The sequence below is a fragment of the Triturus cristatus genome, chromosome 7, assembly GCF_964204655.1.
Source record: "Triturus cristatus chromosome 7, aTriCri1.1, whole genome shotgun sequence".
Lineage (NCBI taxonomy): Eukaryota > Metazoa > Chordata > Amphibia > Caudata > Salamandridae > Triturus > Triturus cristatus.
The window spans coordinates 1,210,470,469-1,210,491,467 of record NC_140590.1 but is presented as its reverse complement, the minus strand read 5'-3'; the positions used below and the strand labels follow the sequence as shown (position 1 = coordinate 1,210,491,467).

Here is a 20,999-nt window from a genome sequence, read left to right as displayed (position 1 = left end):
ATATAAAGTAATTTGCGGTGACAAAAATATTGTTGAATTATTACACATGGACTGCTGTATATATGCATGTATGCATATGTATATGTTACTTCCATAGCGCAAACCTAGCCAAAAGACAGTGGAGTGCTGTACATGATCAAAGACAAGCATAAAGTCAATGAGTGATAGCAGAGATAAGCTAGGTTGTAGGCAGTTGATGTATTGAGATATAGTGTTTTTTTTTTTAAAGAGGGGAGTCTTCAACTCTTCTCTAAATTGAAGAGGCACTGGAGTGGCCCTGATTGAAATGGGGATGTTGTTCCAGATCCAGTGTGCTTGAGTGCATAGTTGTAAAATGCCTGCTGCCTTGCTTGAATTCTTCCCATTTCTTAGTCTGTAGTTTGATGGTATCTTGGCTGTGGGTATGCCTAAAATCACTAGGGATGGAAAGCTTGTCCACAAGATAAACAGGGGTGCTGGTCATAATAGTTTTGTAAATTATACTACAATCTCCTAGAGATCTGATAATGGTTGGGAGGAAATACGATTTGGCAAGGCAGAATAAAGGACAGGGGAAAAGTTTATATACTGCAAGCAGTTCAGAGCCGATCCATCACATATAAAACAAAGGAGAGGTCTCCTTCTGCAACTTGAGGCAAACTAAAAAGTACAGCATTATTGTTGGCATGATTTTCTGCCAGCAACAGACCATCTGGTGTAGGCATGGCAACCAGTTTCTTAAAGATGAACTTGCATACGGCTGGGAAGAGAGGTCCATCTGAAAAATATCATTGTAGTTAATTGTGCGAAAGTTGTTAACTCTATAAGAGGTCTTCCCCTTCTGGCGATCTTCAAATGCAAAGAAGTCTAACATGTAGTGGACATAGTATTGCTCTTATGTTTACAATCAAGACATTCTAGCTCCTTGATGTCATCATCATGGACATGCTTCATCTTGGTCTCTTTGAAATATATCGTCTTCCCATACTTGATCCGATGTACATGACCATGGCCCTCCTGGCTCAGCAAGAATTGGATTATATCCAATGTATCATTTCAATGCCATTGATGGTAAATATTATATAAGCAGTAGCAGCAATTTGCTAAATGTTAATTAAAACAGCTAGTCATGTACCTGATTGCTTCATATCCCTTAATTTACTACAACAGAGAAAACCAGGGTTTGAGAAGATACAGAGTTTAGGGAGGACAGCTTATGAAGCCTAGTGACAAACAGACAAACATATTAAATGGGTGTGGGGCGAGTTAGGGTTCTACCGCATTACTCTAGAAGTGAGCAGCCTAACAGCAGAGGATTGTTGAGAGATGTGCTTAAGGCTGCATAGAGTGCTCCCATAAGGAGAAGTATGAAAATACCAGCACCAGTAGTCAGCAGCAGTACTCTCCTCATTTACAAACTCCTTGCAGACTAATTTCTGATCTGCTACATGGCTCAAAGCTCCTATTTCCGGTAAAGAAAGGTAACTAATCGTGGGGTTTCTGTTCCTATAGTATATGTATATTAGACAACCTATATTTACTGGAATGTTAAATAGTGTACAACTGATGATTAATTATATCTAACACGTGAAAGCTGTGCGAGATAATTTGCACATAAAACCTTTAATTAACTTTCATTAAAATAAACTCAAGATTGCATACATCTATTGTTTAAGTTGAAGAGGCTACCCTCTTTGTGTACAGTTAAGTAAAAGCGCCGGTCTAGCGATTTCAGTGTTTGTGTGCATGTTTAGTTGTTCTCTACGCTGTTGAACCAAAGTGTTAACTTATGTTTGTGACTCTCTTTCAGAGCCCACATTTTATATCGGACAGAGAAAGAGATGCCATTTCAAGAGGGAATCGTCTAAGGATTATGTCATAAGCAGGTACAAAGAATCAAACCAACAGGAGTTTACCCATTAACCCAGTCGAGACCCGGGTGGAGTATGTGACCAAAAAACAATGTCTCAATCGGTAATCATTTCAAAAGACAAATTAAGTGAAGTGGGGTGAGTTAGGGTTCTACTGCATTGCTCTAGAAGTGAGTAGCCTAACAGCGGAGGATTGTTGAGAGATGTGCTTAAGAAATGGAAATTGCGCGCAAAGGAACACCAAGTAGACGAGGTCGCCGAAGAGGTAGCGATCCTCGTAGGTCCATGGGCAGGAAACGGGCGAGTTAAGCGCCCCGTTTCAGAATCTGAAACATTTCAGAATTCCCCGGTCACTAGTTTTGGACCCTCGAGGACCGCATTTGCAGATTAGCGACCTCGCACCAACTTTCACAGACGAGAGACCTTCCTTGACGCTTCACTCGTGAATGATACTACCCGTCCTGAACCAACGCGGTCAATTCCATAAGGACTACATATTCTTGCACGTTGTCCTTATTTCCAAGCATTGCAGATCCAGCAGCGACATCGTACTTTACAATTCCCGTCCTGATGGACCACCAACTACCACTCAAGCACTATAACGATTTAAGTAACCCGGTCCTGATGATGACCTGGATTCCAACAGGTCGAAACGCCATCGACCGCCCAGTGTAACTTCTGGCATTTGTTGTGGTCAACTTAAACATTTCAAAGCGAATTACCTATCTTGTACATATTTTCACTTGTATTGCTGACCTCAATTCATTGTATACCTTGCGCCACTCACGCTGTTTTTTCACCTCATTGTGTCACTGCGCCAATCACTGTGATGAGTACGTTCAGTGCACACCCACCTTTGGATTACTTCTACATACATTGTACTGCAGTGCTGATATAACTACTTGCAAATAAGACACCTCCTGGTTCTTACAAATTCTCTTGTGGTCTCCCTTTGTGCATTTCTCTGCATTATTAATTCTTCCCTTAATTTGTCTTTTGAAATGATTACTGGTTGAGACATTGTTTTTTGGTTACATAAGCAGTTACAAAGCACATTTGCCATTTAAACGGTGAGTAAGATGGCTTTTACAAATGAGTTTCAACATAAGGATCTGACCTAATAATCTATCATAAGGAAGACTAAAGAGGGTGGCAGGTTTTACGAAAAAACTAACAAGTAATTAGATATATACCTTTACAAAACTTAGATCTAGTACACTAACATGTGGAAGTGAGCAATAGCAATAAAAAAGGCTAGTAGCCAGAAACTTTAAGCAAGAGGAGAACTAGGCCAACCCTGATCTGTATAAGGCAAGACACGGCTCACAGCCACTCAAAGAAGAAAGGGGTTGGGGGTGGCTGTGAAAACCCAACTATCATCAATGAATGGGCGGGGATCCTCTAACTATGAGTAATACAAACAACTGCAGAGAGGTCACCTGATCAGAGCCCAGTAGTGACTGAGAAGAATGGATTCTGGCCTATTCAAACCGAATACAGAACACAGCTGCTGCTTGCCGAGAGACAAATCCTTCATATTATCAGATATCGCATTTTACCTGCTCGTCAGCCTCTAAAATGGCTGCACATGTCTAAGCGTTTGACTTTAAAAACTATGAGGATAGTTCACTCTGCTCTTTAAGGCTTAGTTCCTCTCTTCCAATAAAAGCACTGTACCCAACAAAAGGCTATAGTGCTTCAATCTAGGCTGGATCCACTGCCAACTGGCCCTTCCTTCAATACATCTTGGACTGAAGGGAAATCCTTTTTAGCTAAGATGGCTTAGATATAGAACTTACCTTCTGCAAGAGTATCTTTCAATCATCATGACTTCCAACAACCACTAAAAACCTGGCTCTTGGCATACTCATAACTAAATTGGAAATAGCCCTGAATAAAGGGAAGGTACCAGCACGGGAAGCTGCCTATTCTCAAACTATTATTCAACACTTCATTATGCACCGCATGCAATGATAATGTTAATACCGGATGGACAAGGGAATGGAGGGGGAAAGCTCACGGGGGCTATTATAGCGGAGGACGTTTGATTAAGGGCGTAATGGTAGTAAGTAGGTGGGTGTGGCTGGGCTGTAGTGCGGGAAAGTGACCAAGTGACAAGGGAGGTTCCAGGATTGTCCATGGGAGCAGGGATAGCTGCCTTCAGGACAGCATTTTTACCCAATGCCTTTTCCATCATACTTTTGAGGACAGAGCTGTGGATGTGCCACAGCCATGGTCGAAATGGCTGGGGGACTGTGATGAAAAATATTTAGGAAAAGGTTTAAGGAGGACAAGTGAGTACGTGAAATGGGTAGCTCCATTAAAACCATAATCCAATATGTGAACAAACATATACTGGTAGACGTACAGTATGGACAAATACACGCCTGTTTGGCAGGGGAAGGTTCTGGATCTTGTTTATCAAAATAGAGTAACCATTTCGTATCACATTATGTCAGAGCAATGCCAAACATCTGTATAATTTGTGATTGTTTATCACAGACTTCGTCAAAACAGAACTGAAAATATTCATGCCAAGTATCCATGCATGGCACACACTTTGTAGGTACCTGGGATGTCGATGGAACGGCATTGCAAGGATGCATACCATACTTTTGTTAAGTGCTTTGCAATTGCTATTATTTCATGACTCAAAAGGAATATGTTAAACGAAAACAACATTTTAATGACAGTACTCCAAATGCTAATTGAACAAAGGTAGGGCCAGTGTATCACCTGCCATAAACCAGAACAGAGCTGCTGGAAGGTAGGGCACAGCGCACAGGACGAACAGCTTTTGGCTATGTGGCCATACTGTGCAAGTGCTGCCCCCCCCTTCAGCCACTATGACTCCGCCCCTTGATGTTGCTAGGGAACAAATGTGGGTCCTGGAAACTTAAACATTCTGCGTTTTGGATGTTGACTTTCTGGACTTTACACTGCAAATTCTGAAAGAATGCCCAATCTAAGCAAAGCTGCCGTTGTTTACATGGCAGTCTGGCACAGATATGATGCTGTGTAAACCGGTAGTCGCCTGACCACACAAACTTGGTGGCAGGCAGACATTTCTGCTGATGTCAGCGCCCCCAATCCATTGCAAGCTTCCAACTCGTAACAGAGTGCGGAAAAGCAGAGGAGACTTCAGTCAACTTTTAGTAGAGTTCATTAAAATAGCCTCTACAATGTGAGATCAAGAACTTCTCCCAATGAAGGGCCAGGTGGAGGAAGCATAGGAAGTCAACATGTGTTTGCTGGGGCTTTTAAGGGTAAATGCAGTAAGCTGACAAAAAGAAGAAAGTAAATATGGAGCTGTGGGTTTTAAAAGTTTAGTAGCTGTGTTATAAAAATGAATAAGACTCCAAATTTTACGTAGCCGAATGCAGAACTGTAACCTGTATTCAATCGTGACTAAAAGGGTCACCAGGGAGTAGCAGTGCAATTAACAATTTTCTGTCATTTTTACCTTTCTGTCAATTCCTTACCTCACATGCCTTTGGCGCACGCTCACAGAAAACCTCTATTTTTAGCTCACCAAGATCAGTGTGAAGAGTTACTGCCTGAAGAGGGAAAGAAAATGTGGAAATCAGGAGAAAGCCTGGAGAAGCAGAAGGAAATCTTGCAATGCTACCAGATAAACAGATCATTACTTACCTCGACCTAAGAAGTGGAGTTTACAGCTCCCATAGCACTTTGAGAAAAGTGATAGCTTTCAGCTCGCTGTCACTTTATATTCCAACCAATAGCCAAAATTGGCACTGTCCATACAAGCTACCTGGGATCTCACCGCGAAGAAGCCATTATAATGTTTCAGGTTATGGGTATTATCAAAAAAAATTTTTTTAAATTGCTTGTTTCTATAAGCTTACTTAACCCCTTCCATGCTCATGACGGAACGGTTCCGTCATGAGCGTCGGTTGAGCTGTGCTCATGACGGAACCGTTCCGTCATGAGCCCGCCCGCGCAAGAAACGGTCAGCACCGCGGCGGAATTCGCGCCGCATGGAAGGGGTTAATTGAATTAGGGCACTGCAGTTGCCAGCATACCCATGTAATAGCCCTCCACAAACAAAACTACAGTTTCTGGAAAAACTGCTCTTCCATGGTAGCCGGTTCTTGCCTATGTAGCTCATCCCATAGCAGATTGGGTGCATGCCACAATCAACATAAATTGGATAACAGCCCCAACTGACTTGGTCTTGCTGACTTCCAACACAGCCAATAAACGCTAATTTGACATGAAACTTGGTATACCGGTGAACGAGCTTAAAAAAAAAAATTAAAAAAAAAATAAACCACAGTCCCTCCTTTGTAAATAAATATATCACTGCCCTGTACCCTAACTGTAAACCTATTAACCTATTGATAGTGCTATGGCACCAGGTACACAGTAATATTGCTCTCCACAAAAAAGAAATGCCAAATTCTGGGACAAATTTCTCAATATAGTTATATTGGAGAATTCAGTCGTTCTATAAATTGCAACTTTACTACAGGGAGATACAGCATTCAAACCAAACAGGAAAACGTACCATGTTGTATGCTCAAAATCTAATGTGTTTTGGGCACACCATTCACCAGCACTTTTACCTGCAAGAAAAATACATGCATTTAGATTGCAATCACTTTGCCTTTAAAGGTGTTGTAAATGAACAGCTACTATTCAACAGAAGACACACACTAACAATTAATAGGAGTAAATCTATTTGCACTGAAATGTTCTGTGTAACCTTAGTGATCAACCCTAACATTAACAATTCATATAAAGTCGTTTTTGTACCATTGAAAATTAGGTAAACGTCCATTAATAATCTGGAGCAGTCATAACCTCCTCAAAACCTGTAAAGATGTGTGCAAACCTGTTCGTGTACTAACTACTTAAAAGCATGATGTAGCTTTCAACAGAGAACACCAAGTTTTGTCGGGGAGCACAGGAGAACCTATTGAAAGGTCAGAGAACTCTTCTTTACTTCAAAATCCTACAAAAATGTTAACACTAACAAATGTTTCAACCTTCCATGAACTTTGGGGAGAAAATAGTAAAACATCTGGTCTCTCTTTAGTCAGGTTCTTGTAAATCCATGCTTCAATACCCACATCCTGTTGACGTTCAGCCTCTTGTTGCTGCTCTGTCTGCTCACACCTCTGGCATATTTTTCATGCTTGTTTTTTATTCTCATATTTAGAGTTTAAATTATTTTTATATACTAATGCACTGAAGGACATTGCATTTTGGTCTGTTAATGTATACAGTATGGATAACATGCAGTTTATTTAAGCTTCCAGGACAGATTTGAAAGACTTAATGTTAGCAGTTCCTACAGGTTGTGTAATGTATGTCACCGCTTGACCATTTTGATCTGCACTAGGTGGGTGGAGGCACATACCGTCTGTGGGAGTTAGTGACTAACCACCACCTTGCTGCTCTCTCCTCAAGACCCAGGTTGGTAGCTGCTGTCCAGAAGACTCTCAGGACCTTCCCATTATATTAGAGATCAGACGTCTGTCTGAGGAATGACACCAACAGGAGCAATTCCTTCTCATGGGTCAGGCAGGTCCCTAAAACAGTCTGAGCGAATCAAGCCCAATGGTGAGCACATCAAAGTCTTATTCTGGCAGGGTACTCCGAATAGTAACCTGTGGGACAGGATTCATTTCACTATCATCATCACATATTTTGGGCACCATGGCCTTCACCAGCCCTGCAGTGTCGGCATGGGATTACGCTGCACCACCTACAAGTGGGTAAGGAACAGATTCTCATTGCCAGAAGAAGCTACATAAGCCAGAGTTTTCCTAACATTTTCACTGCAACAGAGAATGACTTGTGTCATGGACTTAGTAGGTGATGTCTGAGATGATCATTACAGGTACTGGGATGGGCTTAAATGTCCCACTCCTTGTTTTTTGCTATTAGAGATGTCTCAACAAGCACCGGAGTCGCTTTTTGGAGGCGAGACGAGTGTCTGCCATCTCTTTGAAAGACTGCTAACAGACAAAATCCTGCAGAGCAAAATTTGAAACCGTAATGTCTCTCACAGCGGATGGTTTGTTGTTTCAGTCTATAGTTTTGCATCCACAGATTGCACGCTATGCCAAAACCATTCACCCATTATATTCCTAAACTCCTGCCTGAAAAATTGACTGATTTTTCCCTCCTTTATGTCTTTTGAATGTGTCTCTCTTTCCACCTTCTTCTTGTCTCCAGAGTACATCTGCTTCTAGGTTACATGACTCTCTGCCTTAATCTCTTTCTGTGAAACCTTATCCCTGTGACCTTACAATACATCTAATCTTTCTATTAATCATGTCCTCTCACATAGCCCCCACTAATGATACACCTAACGTATTAATTTACTAAAAGAAACTGGAGTAAATGCAAGGGATGGTTTCCTTGAGAGCACAAGACAAATCCCAATAACCACCAATAACAACTGCGCTAAGCACTAACTTTGGTTCCCAGCATAGCATGCTACTTGCTGAAAAAAACTTCAACGCATCATTAGGGGTAGTAAGCACTATACAAGTGCAACTTCAATTCAATATTTGCATCTCACCCTAGTGCATATTTGTTACTTCTCATCGGATCTGGCATAGAGGACAGACAATTAATGGAGAAAGACAATTTGTTCTTGACAGGAATAAATAAATAGACAGGGTACTGGTATGACAGCACTTGGTTACTATGACATATCAAAAAGACAAAATTCTCCAGGGCAGAGTTTCTCTAGTCTGTGAAACATGAATAGAGCACTCTACTGTTTTTTAATGGTCTGGGCTTTCTTTGCCGCACGTAGCCTTGTCCAGACAACTGACCACTTAATGCAAATTGGTGTAATACTTTAGGGCTTGGTATATTCCTGCTAGGCTTTACTCTCTGGAATTGGTCTCTGGTTTTAATTAGGTAACCTCTGAGCCCAGTTTCTTTCCACACTCTGGTACGATGGGTCAGACAGACAAAGCAACATGCAGGTAATGGCCCAATAAGCATTTCAACACATTCAGCTGGGGAAGAGCGATTGCTTGAATGGCATCTGAGGCATCAGCTAGACTTGAGAAAATTTAACAGCCACTGATCGATTTAGTGACTATTTTCTATTTTTTTTTGTAAATCTTTTTTTATTAACAAAGCTCGAAAGACCATACCATACATAAGCATTACCATGGGTACATCAGGAATCAGACAAAAAAAGGTAACAACAGTATAGCTGTAATTGACAGAGAGCAACACCATCACCCTCTGACACCCCATTAATCCCCCTCCCCCAGCCCCCTGTAGTTTTGCCACGGTGCCCATACCTTTTCCCACTTCTTGGCACAACTCCTACTTTTATACACCGTCTCTTCTGCTCTCTGATACCAGTCAAGGTCTCGCTTCCAATCATCCACATGCGGGGGTGTAGGCGCCCCCCAGCTCCAGGCTATGTTACGTTTTGCCACCCCCGCAGATAGAGACAGCCATATTTCCACGTATCTGGACCAATCCACCTCACCCCATTTCATTAATAGAAGCCATTTCGGGTCCAATGGGACCGTGTCTCCCACAACTTTAGTCATAGTGTCCGTGACTCCCCGCCAGAACCAGGCTATCTCGGGGCAACCCCACAAAATGTTCATGAATGAACCGTCCTCCTCGCAGCCCCGTACACACTGCGCTGATAGTGCCCGACCCCAAGAGTACAGATGAGTGCGAGGATAGTAGGTGCGGTGAAGAATCTTGAGCTGTACTAGGCGGGATCTAGAGCGCATTGCGATTTCTTTAGGACTCTGGATCGCTTCCTGCCACTTCTCATCATCTATGGTCCCCATATCCGGAACCCAGGCTGCCCTAAGAGTAATCAGCGGATCAGGCATATTGTTTACCAGTTTACGATATATCATGGAAGTTTGTTTCTCTGCAGTGGGGTCCAGCAGTAGCCTATCCTCTAGCAGGGAGTACTCTGGGATAGAATCCCCACTGCGTATGTGTGTGCGGAGAGCATTTATCAATCGTAGGTACGAGTACCTCTGTGAGTGGTGTAGGTTATACTCTTTCTGGAGTTCCTCAAATGCAGGGGGTGAATCCAGTTTCCACACATCCCCCAAGTATTCTATACCAATCAGTTTCCACCCTTTAAAGCCCGTCAGCGCCGCTACCTCGCTTAAAGGGTTACCCACCCAGAGTGGGGTTTTTCTGTCAATTTACCCTCCCAACCCAGGAATGTATTAGCCTCCATCCAACACTGGATGACCACTTTGGTGTGTTCCGGTCAATACGGGCAGGATCGTCGTGAGTACAGGAGAGGTTCACAACTCCCTCCACGCATTACTGCTCTGTCCACTCTGCATGCGGGCTACTCCCTGCCCACACAGACCCAGTCATTAATAACCTGCAACTGGGAGACCCGGTAATATAACCTGATGTCTGGGACTACTATACCACCATCATAGTCCCCCTTCTGCAACTTATGCAGTGCAATTCTCGGCGCCCCTCCCTCCCACAGCAGTTTCTGAACTTCTTGTGCAATCGGCTTGAATATAGTTGGGGGGACCGGAAAGGGAGTGTTTTGCATGACATATACTAGCTGTGGTAGCGTCATCATTTTAAAAAGAGCCGCTTGTCCCATGAGAGAGAGCGGAAGTGTGCGCCAATGACTCACGTGTGCCACCAGGCGTTGCATCTGGGGTCCTAGATTCTACTCCAGGAACTCCTTCTGATCCCTTGTGATATGTATCCCCAAGTATTGGAAGCCCTCCGATTTAGTGACTATTTTCAAAGGATTTTATAGAAGACTGATTCATCAGGTGGCCTTTGTAGTGAAGAAAAAGCTTTAAATTAACATTAGCATGTGTTTCAAATCTCATTTTTGGCTGGGGGGGGGGGGGGGGGGGAGGGGGAAGTTAGTACCAAAGTTTCCATAGGAAAAGCTTTTTTTCTTTTGCAAATAACTTTGACGAATCTGCACAAAATTTTCAAAAACCTTCCCCTTTTTGGTTTGGTTGCTGTGTTAAAAGTTACGGGGTGATCCGTCAAGCGGGGACCAAGAAAAAAAAAGGGAGGGGGAATTCCCAAAACGGGCTTTCCTCATGTTATGTCTATGAGGATTTTCCATTATTTTAAACACGAATACAGCCTGAACCACTGAACGGAATAACACCAAATTTGGCTAAAAGCTAGATAGATGTTGTTCGAGAAATCGTGATGTGGTGTAATTCCATTCAGTAGTTTCAAAGATATTTAAGTTGAAAAAATATAGCTATCTGGGAGCCCAACAGAGTACTGAGACCCCACTGAAATTTGATTGGCTGCCAACACTTCAACAAGGAAGTGTTGGCAGCCATCTTGGTACTCTGCTTGAAGCTGAGTACCACAAAAAACAGCATTGAAAAAAAAAAAGGGGGGCAGGGTAGGAATTCCCTGACCCCCCTCAAATATGGTGGGGGGTCCCACAGTGACCCACCAGGGGATAAATGCCTTTTTCTTTTTGCTGTGATCATGGATGGATCTGCAAATTCGTTACAAAATTGAAGAACAAAAAAAGCGCAGGCTCCTACGTGTCTTTTGGAAGATGCCCCAGGGTGGGCCCTAGGCAACCCCGCAGCCCCAGAGGTAGATAAGAAAATAATGCGGGGTAAGACACCTTCCCAGCAGCCCCGGGGACTGCCACCTCCCAGGGCTCAAAAAATATATATGCTAGGGGTCGGCTGCGGACCCCCGGGGACCACCATCTCCCCAGGGCAAATTAAAACAAAGGAAGCCCTCGTGGAGCCCTAGATGACCCTGAGGACCACCACCTCGCAGAGCCGGCTCCAGCAATGTCCCGAGGTGCCCACCCCATGGACATTGCAGCTTGATATGGCTTGATGGAAGCACCGCTCCCGCCAAGCCATGGTAAACTCCACTCCACTTCTAGTAAGCGAGAGCAGAAAATGCTCTCGCTTATGAGAAGCGGAGCAGAATTGCTTTTGCACAGAGGTAGCTGCATGTTAGCATATCCCTCTGTCTAAAAGCAATGCCGGCTCCAGCTTGACTCGGGGGAGCCAGCCGGGACCGCAGGGGCCTTCAGGCTCCCCCCACGGTCCACACCTTGAAAAACCGGGTGCCCTGATGGGTGGGCGGGGGGTGGGACCAGGCCACAGGGTTTTGTGGCCCCCTACCTTGTTTAAATTTTTTCTTTTATTTAAATAAAAGGCAGACCTTGGGGGATGGGGTCTCCGGGGCAAAGTATGACCCAGGGAAGGGAGGGGCACACGGTCCTGCTTCCTTTATAATTAACAACAACAAAAAAATGCTACCGGCTTGACGCCGGAGGCCCGTCCCCTTTCTGCAGCACTCTGCAATCGTGCCTCCTGGCGCACTGCTGGTTAAGGGATTAAGTCCCCTTGGCTGCTGAGGGTCCTTAGGGGCCAACAAGATCTCCTGTTAACTCAAGTAAGTTCCACACAGGGGGATTGCTGAGAGGTGATTGGAAGCCATGTCCCCTTTCTCCACCACTCTGCAAACGCACCTCTCGGCGCACTGCTGGAGGGGGAGGGGGGTGGGGGCTGGTCGGAGGCGAGAGCCCTCTAAATATATTGATCAAAATTGGTCCGTTTCACAGCTGCACTTTCAAATTAGACCTAATATGAGGCAATCACTCTACCACACAATCCATCTGTGCATCTTTAAAATGAAATCTGGAAGTGAAAGTTACTGCAATCAATTTCAAAGATTCCAGCTTTGTGAAATGTGACAAAATGATGTCCTTACTCAGAAATAGTCACCTACTACTTGAGCAATGGCTGAAAGAAAACTAGGAACAATGATCTAAATCGTAGGCGAACCTGATTTAGTTACAACCCACATGAGAGGTAAGAAGAATACGGAGAACATGCCCCCCTTGGTTGGGGAAGGGATCATTGTTGGAGAATCTGATAGAGGTGAGTGGTAAGACAATGATAACTGAACAGCACCAGCTACATTTCAAAAGAACCCCCCTATGAATGGTGCACTATGCATCCTCCTGCTCCCCCGTCACAAGAGTATCACTTCTATTTCTTTCTTTATGAAATCTTCTATTACACAGACATTGCCTGAAAGCATTAGAGTGCTTTAGAGGTACAGGTGAAATGCAATTATGCATTTGGTACCACAGATGCTATGGCATGCATCACTACTTTCAAAGGGCTAAGTTGTACTTTGGGAAGTCCAGTCAGGAGAGAGTTGCAATAGTCAATCCTTGACAGCAACAGCAATTTGAAGAGCCTTGAGATCTTATTGGGGGATCCATAGGCAAATCATCTAGAGTAATCTCAATTGAAAGATACATTTCTGGGCTTTGTGTTGATTTGTGTCTAAAGAATGATCATTTGTCGAGAATTACAATTTGGCTCAATGATGATTGGTTTACAGTCAAGTACATTAATTGAGTATCTAATATTGAACTGCAAGTGTGAGCCGGGAAGAGGAGCAAAAAGAAACTCTGTTTTTGAAGGATGACTTAAATCGTGGGAAGTTATCAAGTTTTGATCAGACTTCAGAGTTTCAGCGAGGTGAAAGACATCATTTAAAGAGAGATTCTTTACATAGAACTGATTAACATTCACATATTGAAGATACAAGATCCCATAGTTTTTTTATTTTGACTCCAAGTGGTTCAATATACAAGTTAAAGAGAGAAGGGGCCAGAACAGAAGTTTGAATAACCTCGATTTAAAGTGACCAAATGTGAGGAGTCAATTTTGATCTGCTCTGACATGTTTTGCAGGGAATAAGTAAGCCACTTGAGGGCGGTTCTGTCTATGCCTAAGTATTCATTAAGAGTTTCAGGGAGAGTAAGGTCATTCACTGTATTAATTAATGCAGCAGATAATTCAAGAAGGGCAAGGAGACAGGTGTGGCCAAAATCAACAGATGTAGAGGGCATCATCAAACACCTGGAGAAAGGGGTTTCAATACTACAACCTTATCGGAAACCAGATGGTCGCTACTCAAAGAGTTTGTTTTAAAGAATGTGCTGATTTTGTTCTGCTGTGACACGGCCCTCAACTTTTGAGAGTAAGGGAACACCTGAAACAGGGTGAAAGTTATTGAGGTTGTCTGTATTTCTGGAGAGCTGTTTATAACAAGGGAGTGAGAGAGCTCTCTTTGCCTAAGATACATGCTTACCAGATTGACCCACTGTGGTAATAGCTGGCACACCAAATCTTAGGTGGTGTTTTCGGGTACAGAATCCATGAAATGATTAAAGACTTTAGTCTTCATAATAATATTTTGAAAATTCATGCATCAAGACCAAGCCAAAATGTCACTGTACCAACAACAACTTGCAGGTAGGAGTATTTTCCACCTGTGAATCAGACGAATGAGGAAGGATTTGCTCAAGGGATTTCACTTTCTGACTGAACAAATTAGTACATTTTTCTGATTTAGTATTAGGGTCTTCAAATGTGATAGAGGAATGGCGATTAAGTCAGAAAGTTCTTTGGGCGTTTTTTGGCTGTGTTGATAAAGCATTTGAAATAAGCAGCCTTAGCATTGATGTGTTTCTTTTGTGGAGTGTACTAGATGTCCTAAGACATTCCAGATTTGGCGCCGAAGGTGTCTGTCTCCACTTCTTCTCTACTATTCTTACAAATTACCTTTCCTCATAAAGATCTTTGAAGAAACAAGAGAGAGAAGGTTTGGGTGTATTTCTTTTGCTCTTGACTGGGGCTGAGTCATCAAGCAATTCAGACATGCATTTGTTAAAATTAGAAGTGGAAGCATCTTTGTTATCATCAGAACTGATCGGGGAAGTCTAGTCCTTGATAATGACACAAACTTATTAAGGTCAAGATATTTGGTGTCACAAAAACTTGTTAATTCCTTTTTCAGTTCATCATAGATTACTGCACGAGAGATTAGTAGAGAGAAAGGGACCACATGATAATCAACCAGTCCACAGATGTAGGCTCTTCAACAGTAATCAAGCATCCCTTGGAGACAATTTTCTCTAATGCAGAACCTTTAGTGTGGAGAGGAAACAAGGGGCCCTACGGGGCCCCTGTGCCTCCTACGCTTGTGGATGACTGTTTGCATGCATAACAGTTCCAGCAAGGCATGGACTTTCGAGTCCATGCCGTGCAGGAACCTTGTGAGGCATTCCTATTGCAGTGGCACTGCTGCCTTTGAAAGAGGCACCACCCTGGGACCGCTACGCCATATGCCTGAACACTTTAAAGTCGTAATCTGGTGGCCGGTGGAGAGTCTCGGCGGTGCTTGGGCACCGCGTTGGCGTACTGCCCGCCCACTGCCAAAACTCGTAATCGGCCCCTTAGTGACGGAGAGCGCATGTTAAGGTGCCCAGTGAGGATTCACAGGGGTTAGGAGTCACAATATGTGACCCACTGAGAGCATGAAATATTGAGAACAGTATCCACTTCTCCAAGAGAGGGAGGAAGGCGAGTGCACTGTAATGAAAATAAATTGTGATCTGGAAAGTATCCTGAAGGATATTCCGTGAGAGTTAGAGGTGCTGCGAGTATACTGGCTGCTAGGGGCAGAAAGGAAGGTCTGGGGGTAGAGAGATTTTGGTGTGAGATGTTAGAGGAGAAGAAATAGGTGGAGAGGAGTTCATATCTTTTATGGACTGGAGAAGAGTTGGGAAATAAAGAGCCAATAGAGTCTGATTGGCATCAGCGGATTTAATCATTATGCTCCAATTTTTGTAGATGAAGACATTAAACTAAGGAGATGGAGATACTTTTACTTTGTGGCACAATACAAAGTTTGCAATGGACCAGAGATTACAAGGAAGGTAAAAAAATATCAATTCTGGAGGCAACCACATCATAACTTCTGCCACAACAATCACTGGCAAACCCAATAGGTCTCGCCTAAGCAAAAGCGATGGTTTTGCCAATGTGTTTTAGCCAAGTTGTACACCAGTGTGGCTGCTGTTCAGCATGGCTAAAAGTTAGTGGCAAAGAGGAGAGTGGAGTGGCGTAAAATGAAGTGGCATAGAGTGTAATGTAGAGGATTGTTGTGGAGGGAGTGGCGTGGCATTGAATGGCGTAGAGTAGAGTGCTGCAGAGAGAATGGAGTGCTGCAGAGAGAATGGAGTGCTGCAGAGAGAATGGAGTGCTGCAGAGCGAATGGAGAGCCGCAGAGCGAATGGAGAGCCGCAGAGCGAATGGAGAGCCGCAGAGCGAATGGAGAGCCGCAGAGAGAATGGAGTGCCAAAGAGAGAATGGAGTGCCGCAGAGCGAATGGAGTGCCGCAGAGCGAATGGAGTGCCGCAGAGCGAATGGAGTGCCGCAGAGCGAATGGAGTGCCGCAGAGCGAATGGAGTGCCGCAGAGCGAATGGAGTGCCGCAGAGCAAGTGGAGGTGCGAAGAGTGGAGGGGCGCAGAGTGGCATGGTTTGGAGTGGAGTGTCACAGAGAAAATGGAGTGGCATCTAGTAAAGTCGCGTGGAGGGGCGTAGAATGGAGTGGCATGTCACTGAACAGAGTGGCGTAGAGTTGAGGAGCACTACTCTAGAGGGGCACAGAGTGGAGTAGAGTGTTGTGGAGTGGCATAGTGTGGAGTATGCAGGGTGTGGTAGAGGACTACCATGATAGACAACACATTTTTAATTGAAATGACCATTACATTTGCAGAGACATACAGTTTACTGATAACAGTGTACTGTGCACAAACGATAATATGTGGAAATGTCATCACCTAGTGTATTGATCGGAATAAAATATTTGGTTCCACCACACTTCAGAATTACAGAAAAAGGTGCTTTATTTGTGCCTCCTTACTCTCATATATTCTGAAATATCTCCACAATTCATATACAGACATTTAAATTGTGTTGTATGCTAGAAAATAAAGCCTATGCTTTCATATGAAATAATGTCACATAAATGTTATCACTTTGAAGTCAGAGAAAGTAATGTAAACACCAAGCTATACTTCACAGAAGGGATGAACTCAAGCACGACAGTCTAAACAAATGAAGCCAGCAAATAGAAAGTAAGCAAATTTGAGTTAGAAAACAAAAAGCCAACGGTAAGAAATTGATGGAATACATTACCAACGAAGCTTTCAGAATGTCATTAGCAAACACTAAAGGTAAGCCAGAAAACTAAAACAAACATTATGAGTTTTCTTTGGGGAAAGTGGGTATCACAGGACCCAAGTTTCCGAGCTCTATGCCAGAGTAGCTCACCCTGTTGAAGTAATTTATTTTCTTTCTATTAAAGAATATCTAGTAATATAGATCCTTTCTATTATTATTAATTCGGTACTAGAAAGAAAAGTCGAAAATCTGGACTGTAGGATCTACTTAAGCTTGGAAATGGGAAACTTAAGGGCTTTAAAATATGTATTAATAAGATTGAAATCTACATTAGCCTAGTGACGTTTCTGCTGTTTGATCTTCTTTCGTTATGCATTAATAGTAAACATATGTACCCAGGAAAGCTCCTTTCTTAGATGCATCTAGTGTAGAATGTCTTTGCACTGCTTTTACAGAATTTCTTTTAACACACGTTGAAGGGGTCTCTAGCTCTAGAGAGAACACCCACATGCCACTTATTCATAGCTGCCAGGTGTCCCAGGTCCACGATGTGCTGCTCCAATCCAGATTTTTATTTGAATTATGGAACTTGTAGGCCTGTTTTACAATTTAATAAACAAGGATTTAATTGGAACAGCACATTTAGCGTGGTCCTGGCAGCTTGGCAGGGCTGCTGATTTAACATTTCTTAGTGTAATAAATTCGAGACTGCAACGCCTAGGCTGCACGATGCTATCACCGGACAGTCCACGACTGGACACGGTGTCCAGAATTACCCTGGGTGGCACTCGTTTGAAGACCTGCTAAGTGGTCCTCATGCCGCACTTACTTTAGCTCCAGGGTCCTCAAGTCTTATTGAGCGATGCACTCATTAAGGATGCACCTAGATCACCGGTTTCCTCCCTTACTGCCAGAGGGACTTCTCACCCAACACAGCACTTGGCTGCTACCTCCGTGCGTTACGAACCTTCACTGCGGACTCATGTCTGCCCTGTTAATGTACCGGCGCTTGGTTCACGTGCAGTTGAAGCACACCATGCGTACAGAAACTGAGAGCATTGTGTACCTTGGAGAGCCACTCGGTCAATACGTTGCGTTGCGTCGCGTCGTCTCCTGTGAGTGGAAGGTGGGGGGAAAGGGAGGGACACAAACGTGACGTTGGGGGCAGTTACTTACGGTGCCAATCACCCAGCAGCATGGTCTAAGTGGCACATGCTTGTGTGAACCAATGAAACATCGCCTCCTGTGCAGCAAATGCGAGAATTACTCCAGTGCAGTTAAACAACCAGTTGCGAGCCAGCCTCTGAAAGTGTCTCGCAGGTCCCAGCGAGAACACGGTGAGTGCTGACCGTTACATACCGCACCCGTGGTTACATGTGATTGCCTGTCTCAGGTTTTCCTTCTGTTGTTCCGTTGAGCGCTTTCTCCTGTTATCGCCTCTTTTGGTTTCGTTGCTCGTGGTTCAAGATCCACGTTCAGCAAGGGTCAAGAATCGTGCATGAGTCGCCCAGGTCCTGAAACACAGCCCAGTGAAACGCATTGGGAACGTTAACGTTTACTTCTTCACTTTCAAAACTAGGGTGGTTTAATTGGAGAAGTGTTTTTTGCGTGCTTTTCTTCTCTCAAACAGTGGTGGAAGCGCATAAAAAGTATGGTAACTATGGCCCTGCGTGCAATGTGGCAGGGTCAAATGCGTGGTTAAAAACAACAAAATATCCAGCAACTATTGAGTTGGTCTTTTAAGGCAACTGCAGATAAAACATTGCGCACAAAGAGAAGATGAACTGAAAAAGGGGAAATTCAATCTAACTTTATGAAAGCTCAGTTGGTTAATGATTATGGCAGATGTGTTTGTATCGCTAGAGCCACAGAATTAAATCCCGGTTGGTTGCAGTGTGGAATATAGACTTGTTCATTTATCAGTGGCGGCCGGTAATTAGAGGATGGGGGTTACCACACGTGCACACTCACTCACACCCATACATTCACACGCACCCATTCCCATCACGCACTCGTGTATACATTGATATATACAGACACGCACCAATCATTAAATAAAAACATAAGCGGAGGTTCCAGGAGGGTTGTGACCGCCTTCTCTCATTGGCTGGCTGAGGAGGCGACAGGCTCTGTACCATGTCACAGAGTGGTATGGGGTCAGTGAGAGTTGCTGACTCCAACCCACTCTGAAACAAAGTGTCAGTTATAGACACTCGCTCGGCCTGTGCACTTCTGAGCACTCCAGGGCCTAAAACTGAAATGTCCAGTGTTAGACATAGCATACTTGGCGTGGTTTCCACTGACTTTTTGCCTCTGCCTCCTGTAATTTTTGACTGTGTACTGGATTTTTTTGTTTTACTGGTTTAGATGCTTTGGGCACTTTGCCACTGCTGACCAGTGGCAAAGTGCAAGTGATCCCTGAATAAATTATGAATCTGATTGGTGATCCATGATTGGCATATTTGATTTACTGATAAGTCCCTAGTATAGTGTGCTGTGTGTGACCAGGGCCTGTAGATCAAATGCTACTAGTGGGCCTGCAGCACTGATTGTGCCACCCACGAGTAGCCCAGTAAATATACCTCAGACCTGCCACTGCAGTGTCTGTGTGCACAGTTCGAAACTGCCGTGTTGCCCTGACAAGTGCACCCACTTGCTGGGCCTAAACCTTCTCTTCCCGTACATGTAAGGCACCCATCAGGTAGCCCCATGGTCAGGGTGCAGTGTAAGTGAAAGGTAAGACATGTACTGATGGTGAAATAGTGCCAATTTCGTTTTTCACTATTGAAAGGCTAGCTGTTTTATGGGTTAACATGGGAGTTGCTTTGTAACATCGTACAAGTATAACTTTCCATTGAGACAAGATAGAAAAAGGACGTTTAGGCTCTCTGAACTCAGAATTTAATTACACACCATTTATTAAAGGTGGTTTTTAACTCCTGTGTTTGAAAGTGCTACTTTTAGAAAGTGTGAACTGAGTTCAGAGACCCTTGCCACAAAGAGAACAGTGACAAAACGGGGTATAAGAACTGGACCTAAAACACCAAGTTTTTAGATTACCCCAAGAAACAAGAGGACCCTGCCAAGAAGAAGAGAGGAAGGAATGTGTGAGGAGTGCTGCCTTTTCTGCATGGGGGGCTGGTTTGGCCTGCTGTTTCTGCTTCTGTCTGTGGTGGAGGAAAAGGACTGACTATTTTTGCCTGCCTGTGGTATCCTGCTTGTGAAGGGAATCTCCAAGGGCCTGGTTGTGCTTGTCTCCTGTATTTGGAAGACCCAGGGTCATCAAAGTCTTCCTTCCTTGGGCTTTGCATTTATGTGGAGCTCCTGTGCTTCGCTTCTATTGTGGAGCCTCCCCTGTGCTTTACTTTCTGTGGAAGCTCCACTGTGCTTTACTTGTTTGAGCGCTTCCCTGGTGTTTCCGTTGGTGGAAACCTCCAGCGCGTCACCCCTGGGAAGTGGCTGGAATCATTGCCGCTGGTGAACCTGTGTGCTGGAGGCTGGGCTGGGCTGAGCCACCACCACCTGTAGAAAGGGGCCCAAGGGCAGAGAAGATTCCGGGTTTGCAGCGCGGCCACTCGCAGTAGTCCCAGCGCTAAGAAAGGCCACTACCATTTCCAGGCAACCAAGGCGGCCGCCTGGAGTCCCGGCTGTTGTCCAGCACAGAGAGCCGACGTAGTTGGGGCGCCTTCAGCAGCCACCCAACGAAGCAGCCATCAATGCCAAAAGGAGTCCCCGGTGCGAGGCAGTGCTGGACGCTCCCTGCTCACCATGCTCCAGACTTGGGGAATATGTTGACAGGAAATTACAAAGTCTTATGAAGGAGATTCCATCCTTTATCCAAGACACTAAGGACATTCTTGACAAACTACAAAACATAACCTGGGAACCAGACTTCATACTGGTCTGTATAGACATTGTCAGTCTCTATACATCTATCAAACATCAAGACGGACTCAGTGCAGTGCAACAATCTTTATGGACACAACCGGCAAACCTACTAGAAAGCAACAAAATGACTTTGGAAATGCTTGACTTCTGCCTAAAAAACAATGTCTTCAGTTTCAATGGAAAGATATACCGACAGACACGCGGTACGGCTATGGGAGCCAAATTTGCGCCGCCGTACGCCTGCATCTTGATGAGCCA

The 20,999-nt window shown here is 44.1% G+C and overlaps 2 protein-coding genes across 6 annotated transcripts in view; one reads left to right on the top strand and one right to left on the bottom strand.

The window, feature by feature from the left end:
- Positions 1 to 18,015, bottom strand: part of PPIL3 (peptidylprolyl isomerase like 3) — a 44,126-nt gene extending 26,111 nt beyond the window's left edge. The window contains exons 1-3 of one of the 3 annotated variants that reach the window (XM_085618590.1): positions 17,920 to 18,015; positions 6,379 to 6,436; positions 5,333 to 5,407 (exon numbers count right to left, since the gene is read on the bottom strand). In XM_085618590.1, the coding sequence (XP_085474716.1) occupies positions 5,333 to 5,407; positions 6,379 to 6,381 (78 nt within the window). In that variant the 5' untranslated portion in view covers positions 6,382 to 6,436; positions 17,920 to 18,015. Of the gene's footprint in view, positions 1 to 5,332; positions 5,408 to 6,378; positions 6,437 to 17,682 lie in introns of all 3 variants that reach the window. The other 2 variants (XM_085618591.1, XM_085618589.1) reach the window with 2 other exon arrangements.
- Positions 18,016 to 18,052: 37 nt separating this feature from the next.
- The window catches only part of NIF3L1 (NGG1 interacting factor 3 like 1), a 69,604-nt gene continuing 66,657 nt past the window's right edge, over positions 18,053 to 20,999 (top strand). The window contains exon 1 of one of the 3 annotated variants that reach the window (XM_085618586.1): positions 18,053 to 18,190. The gene's annotated coding sequence lies outside the window, so the exon portion shown is untranslated. The remainder of the gene's footprint in view (positions 18,191 to 20,999) is intronic. The other 2 variants (XM_085618588.1, XM_085618587.1) reach the window with 2 other exon arrangements.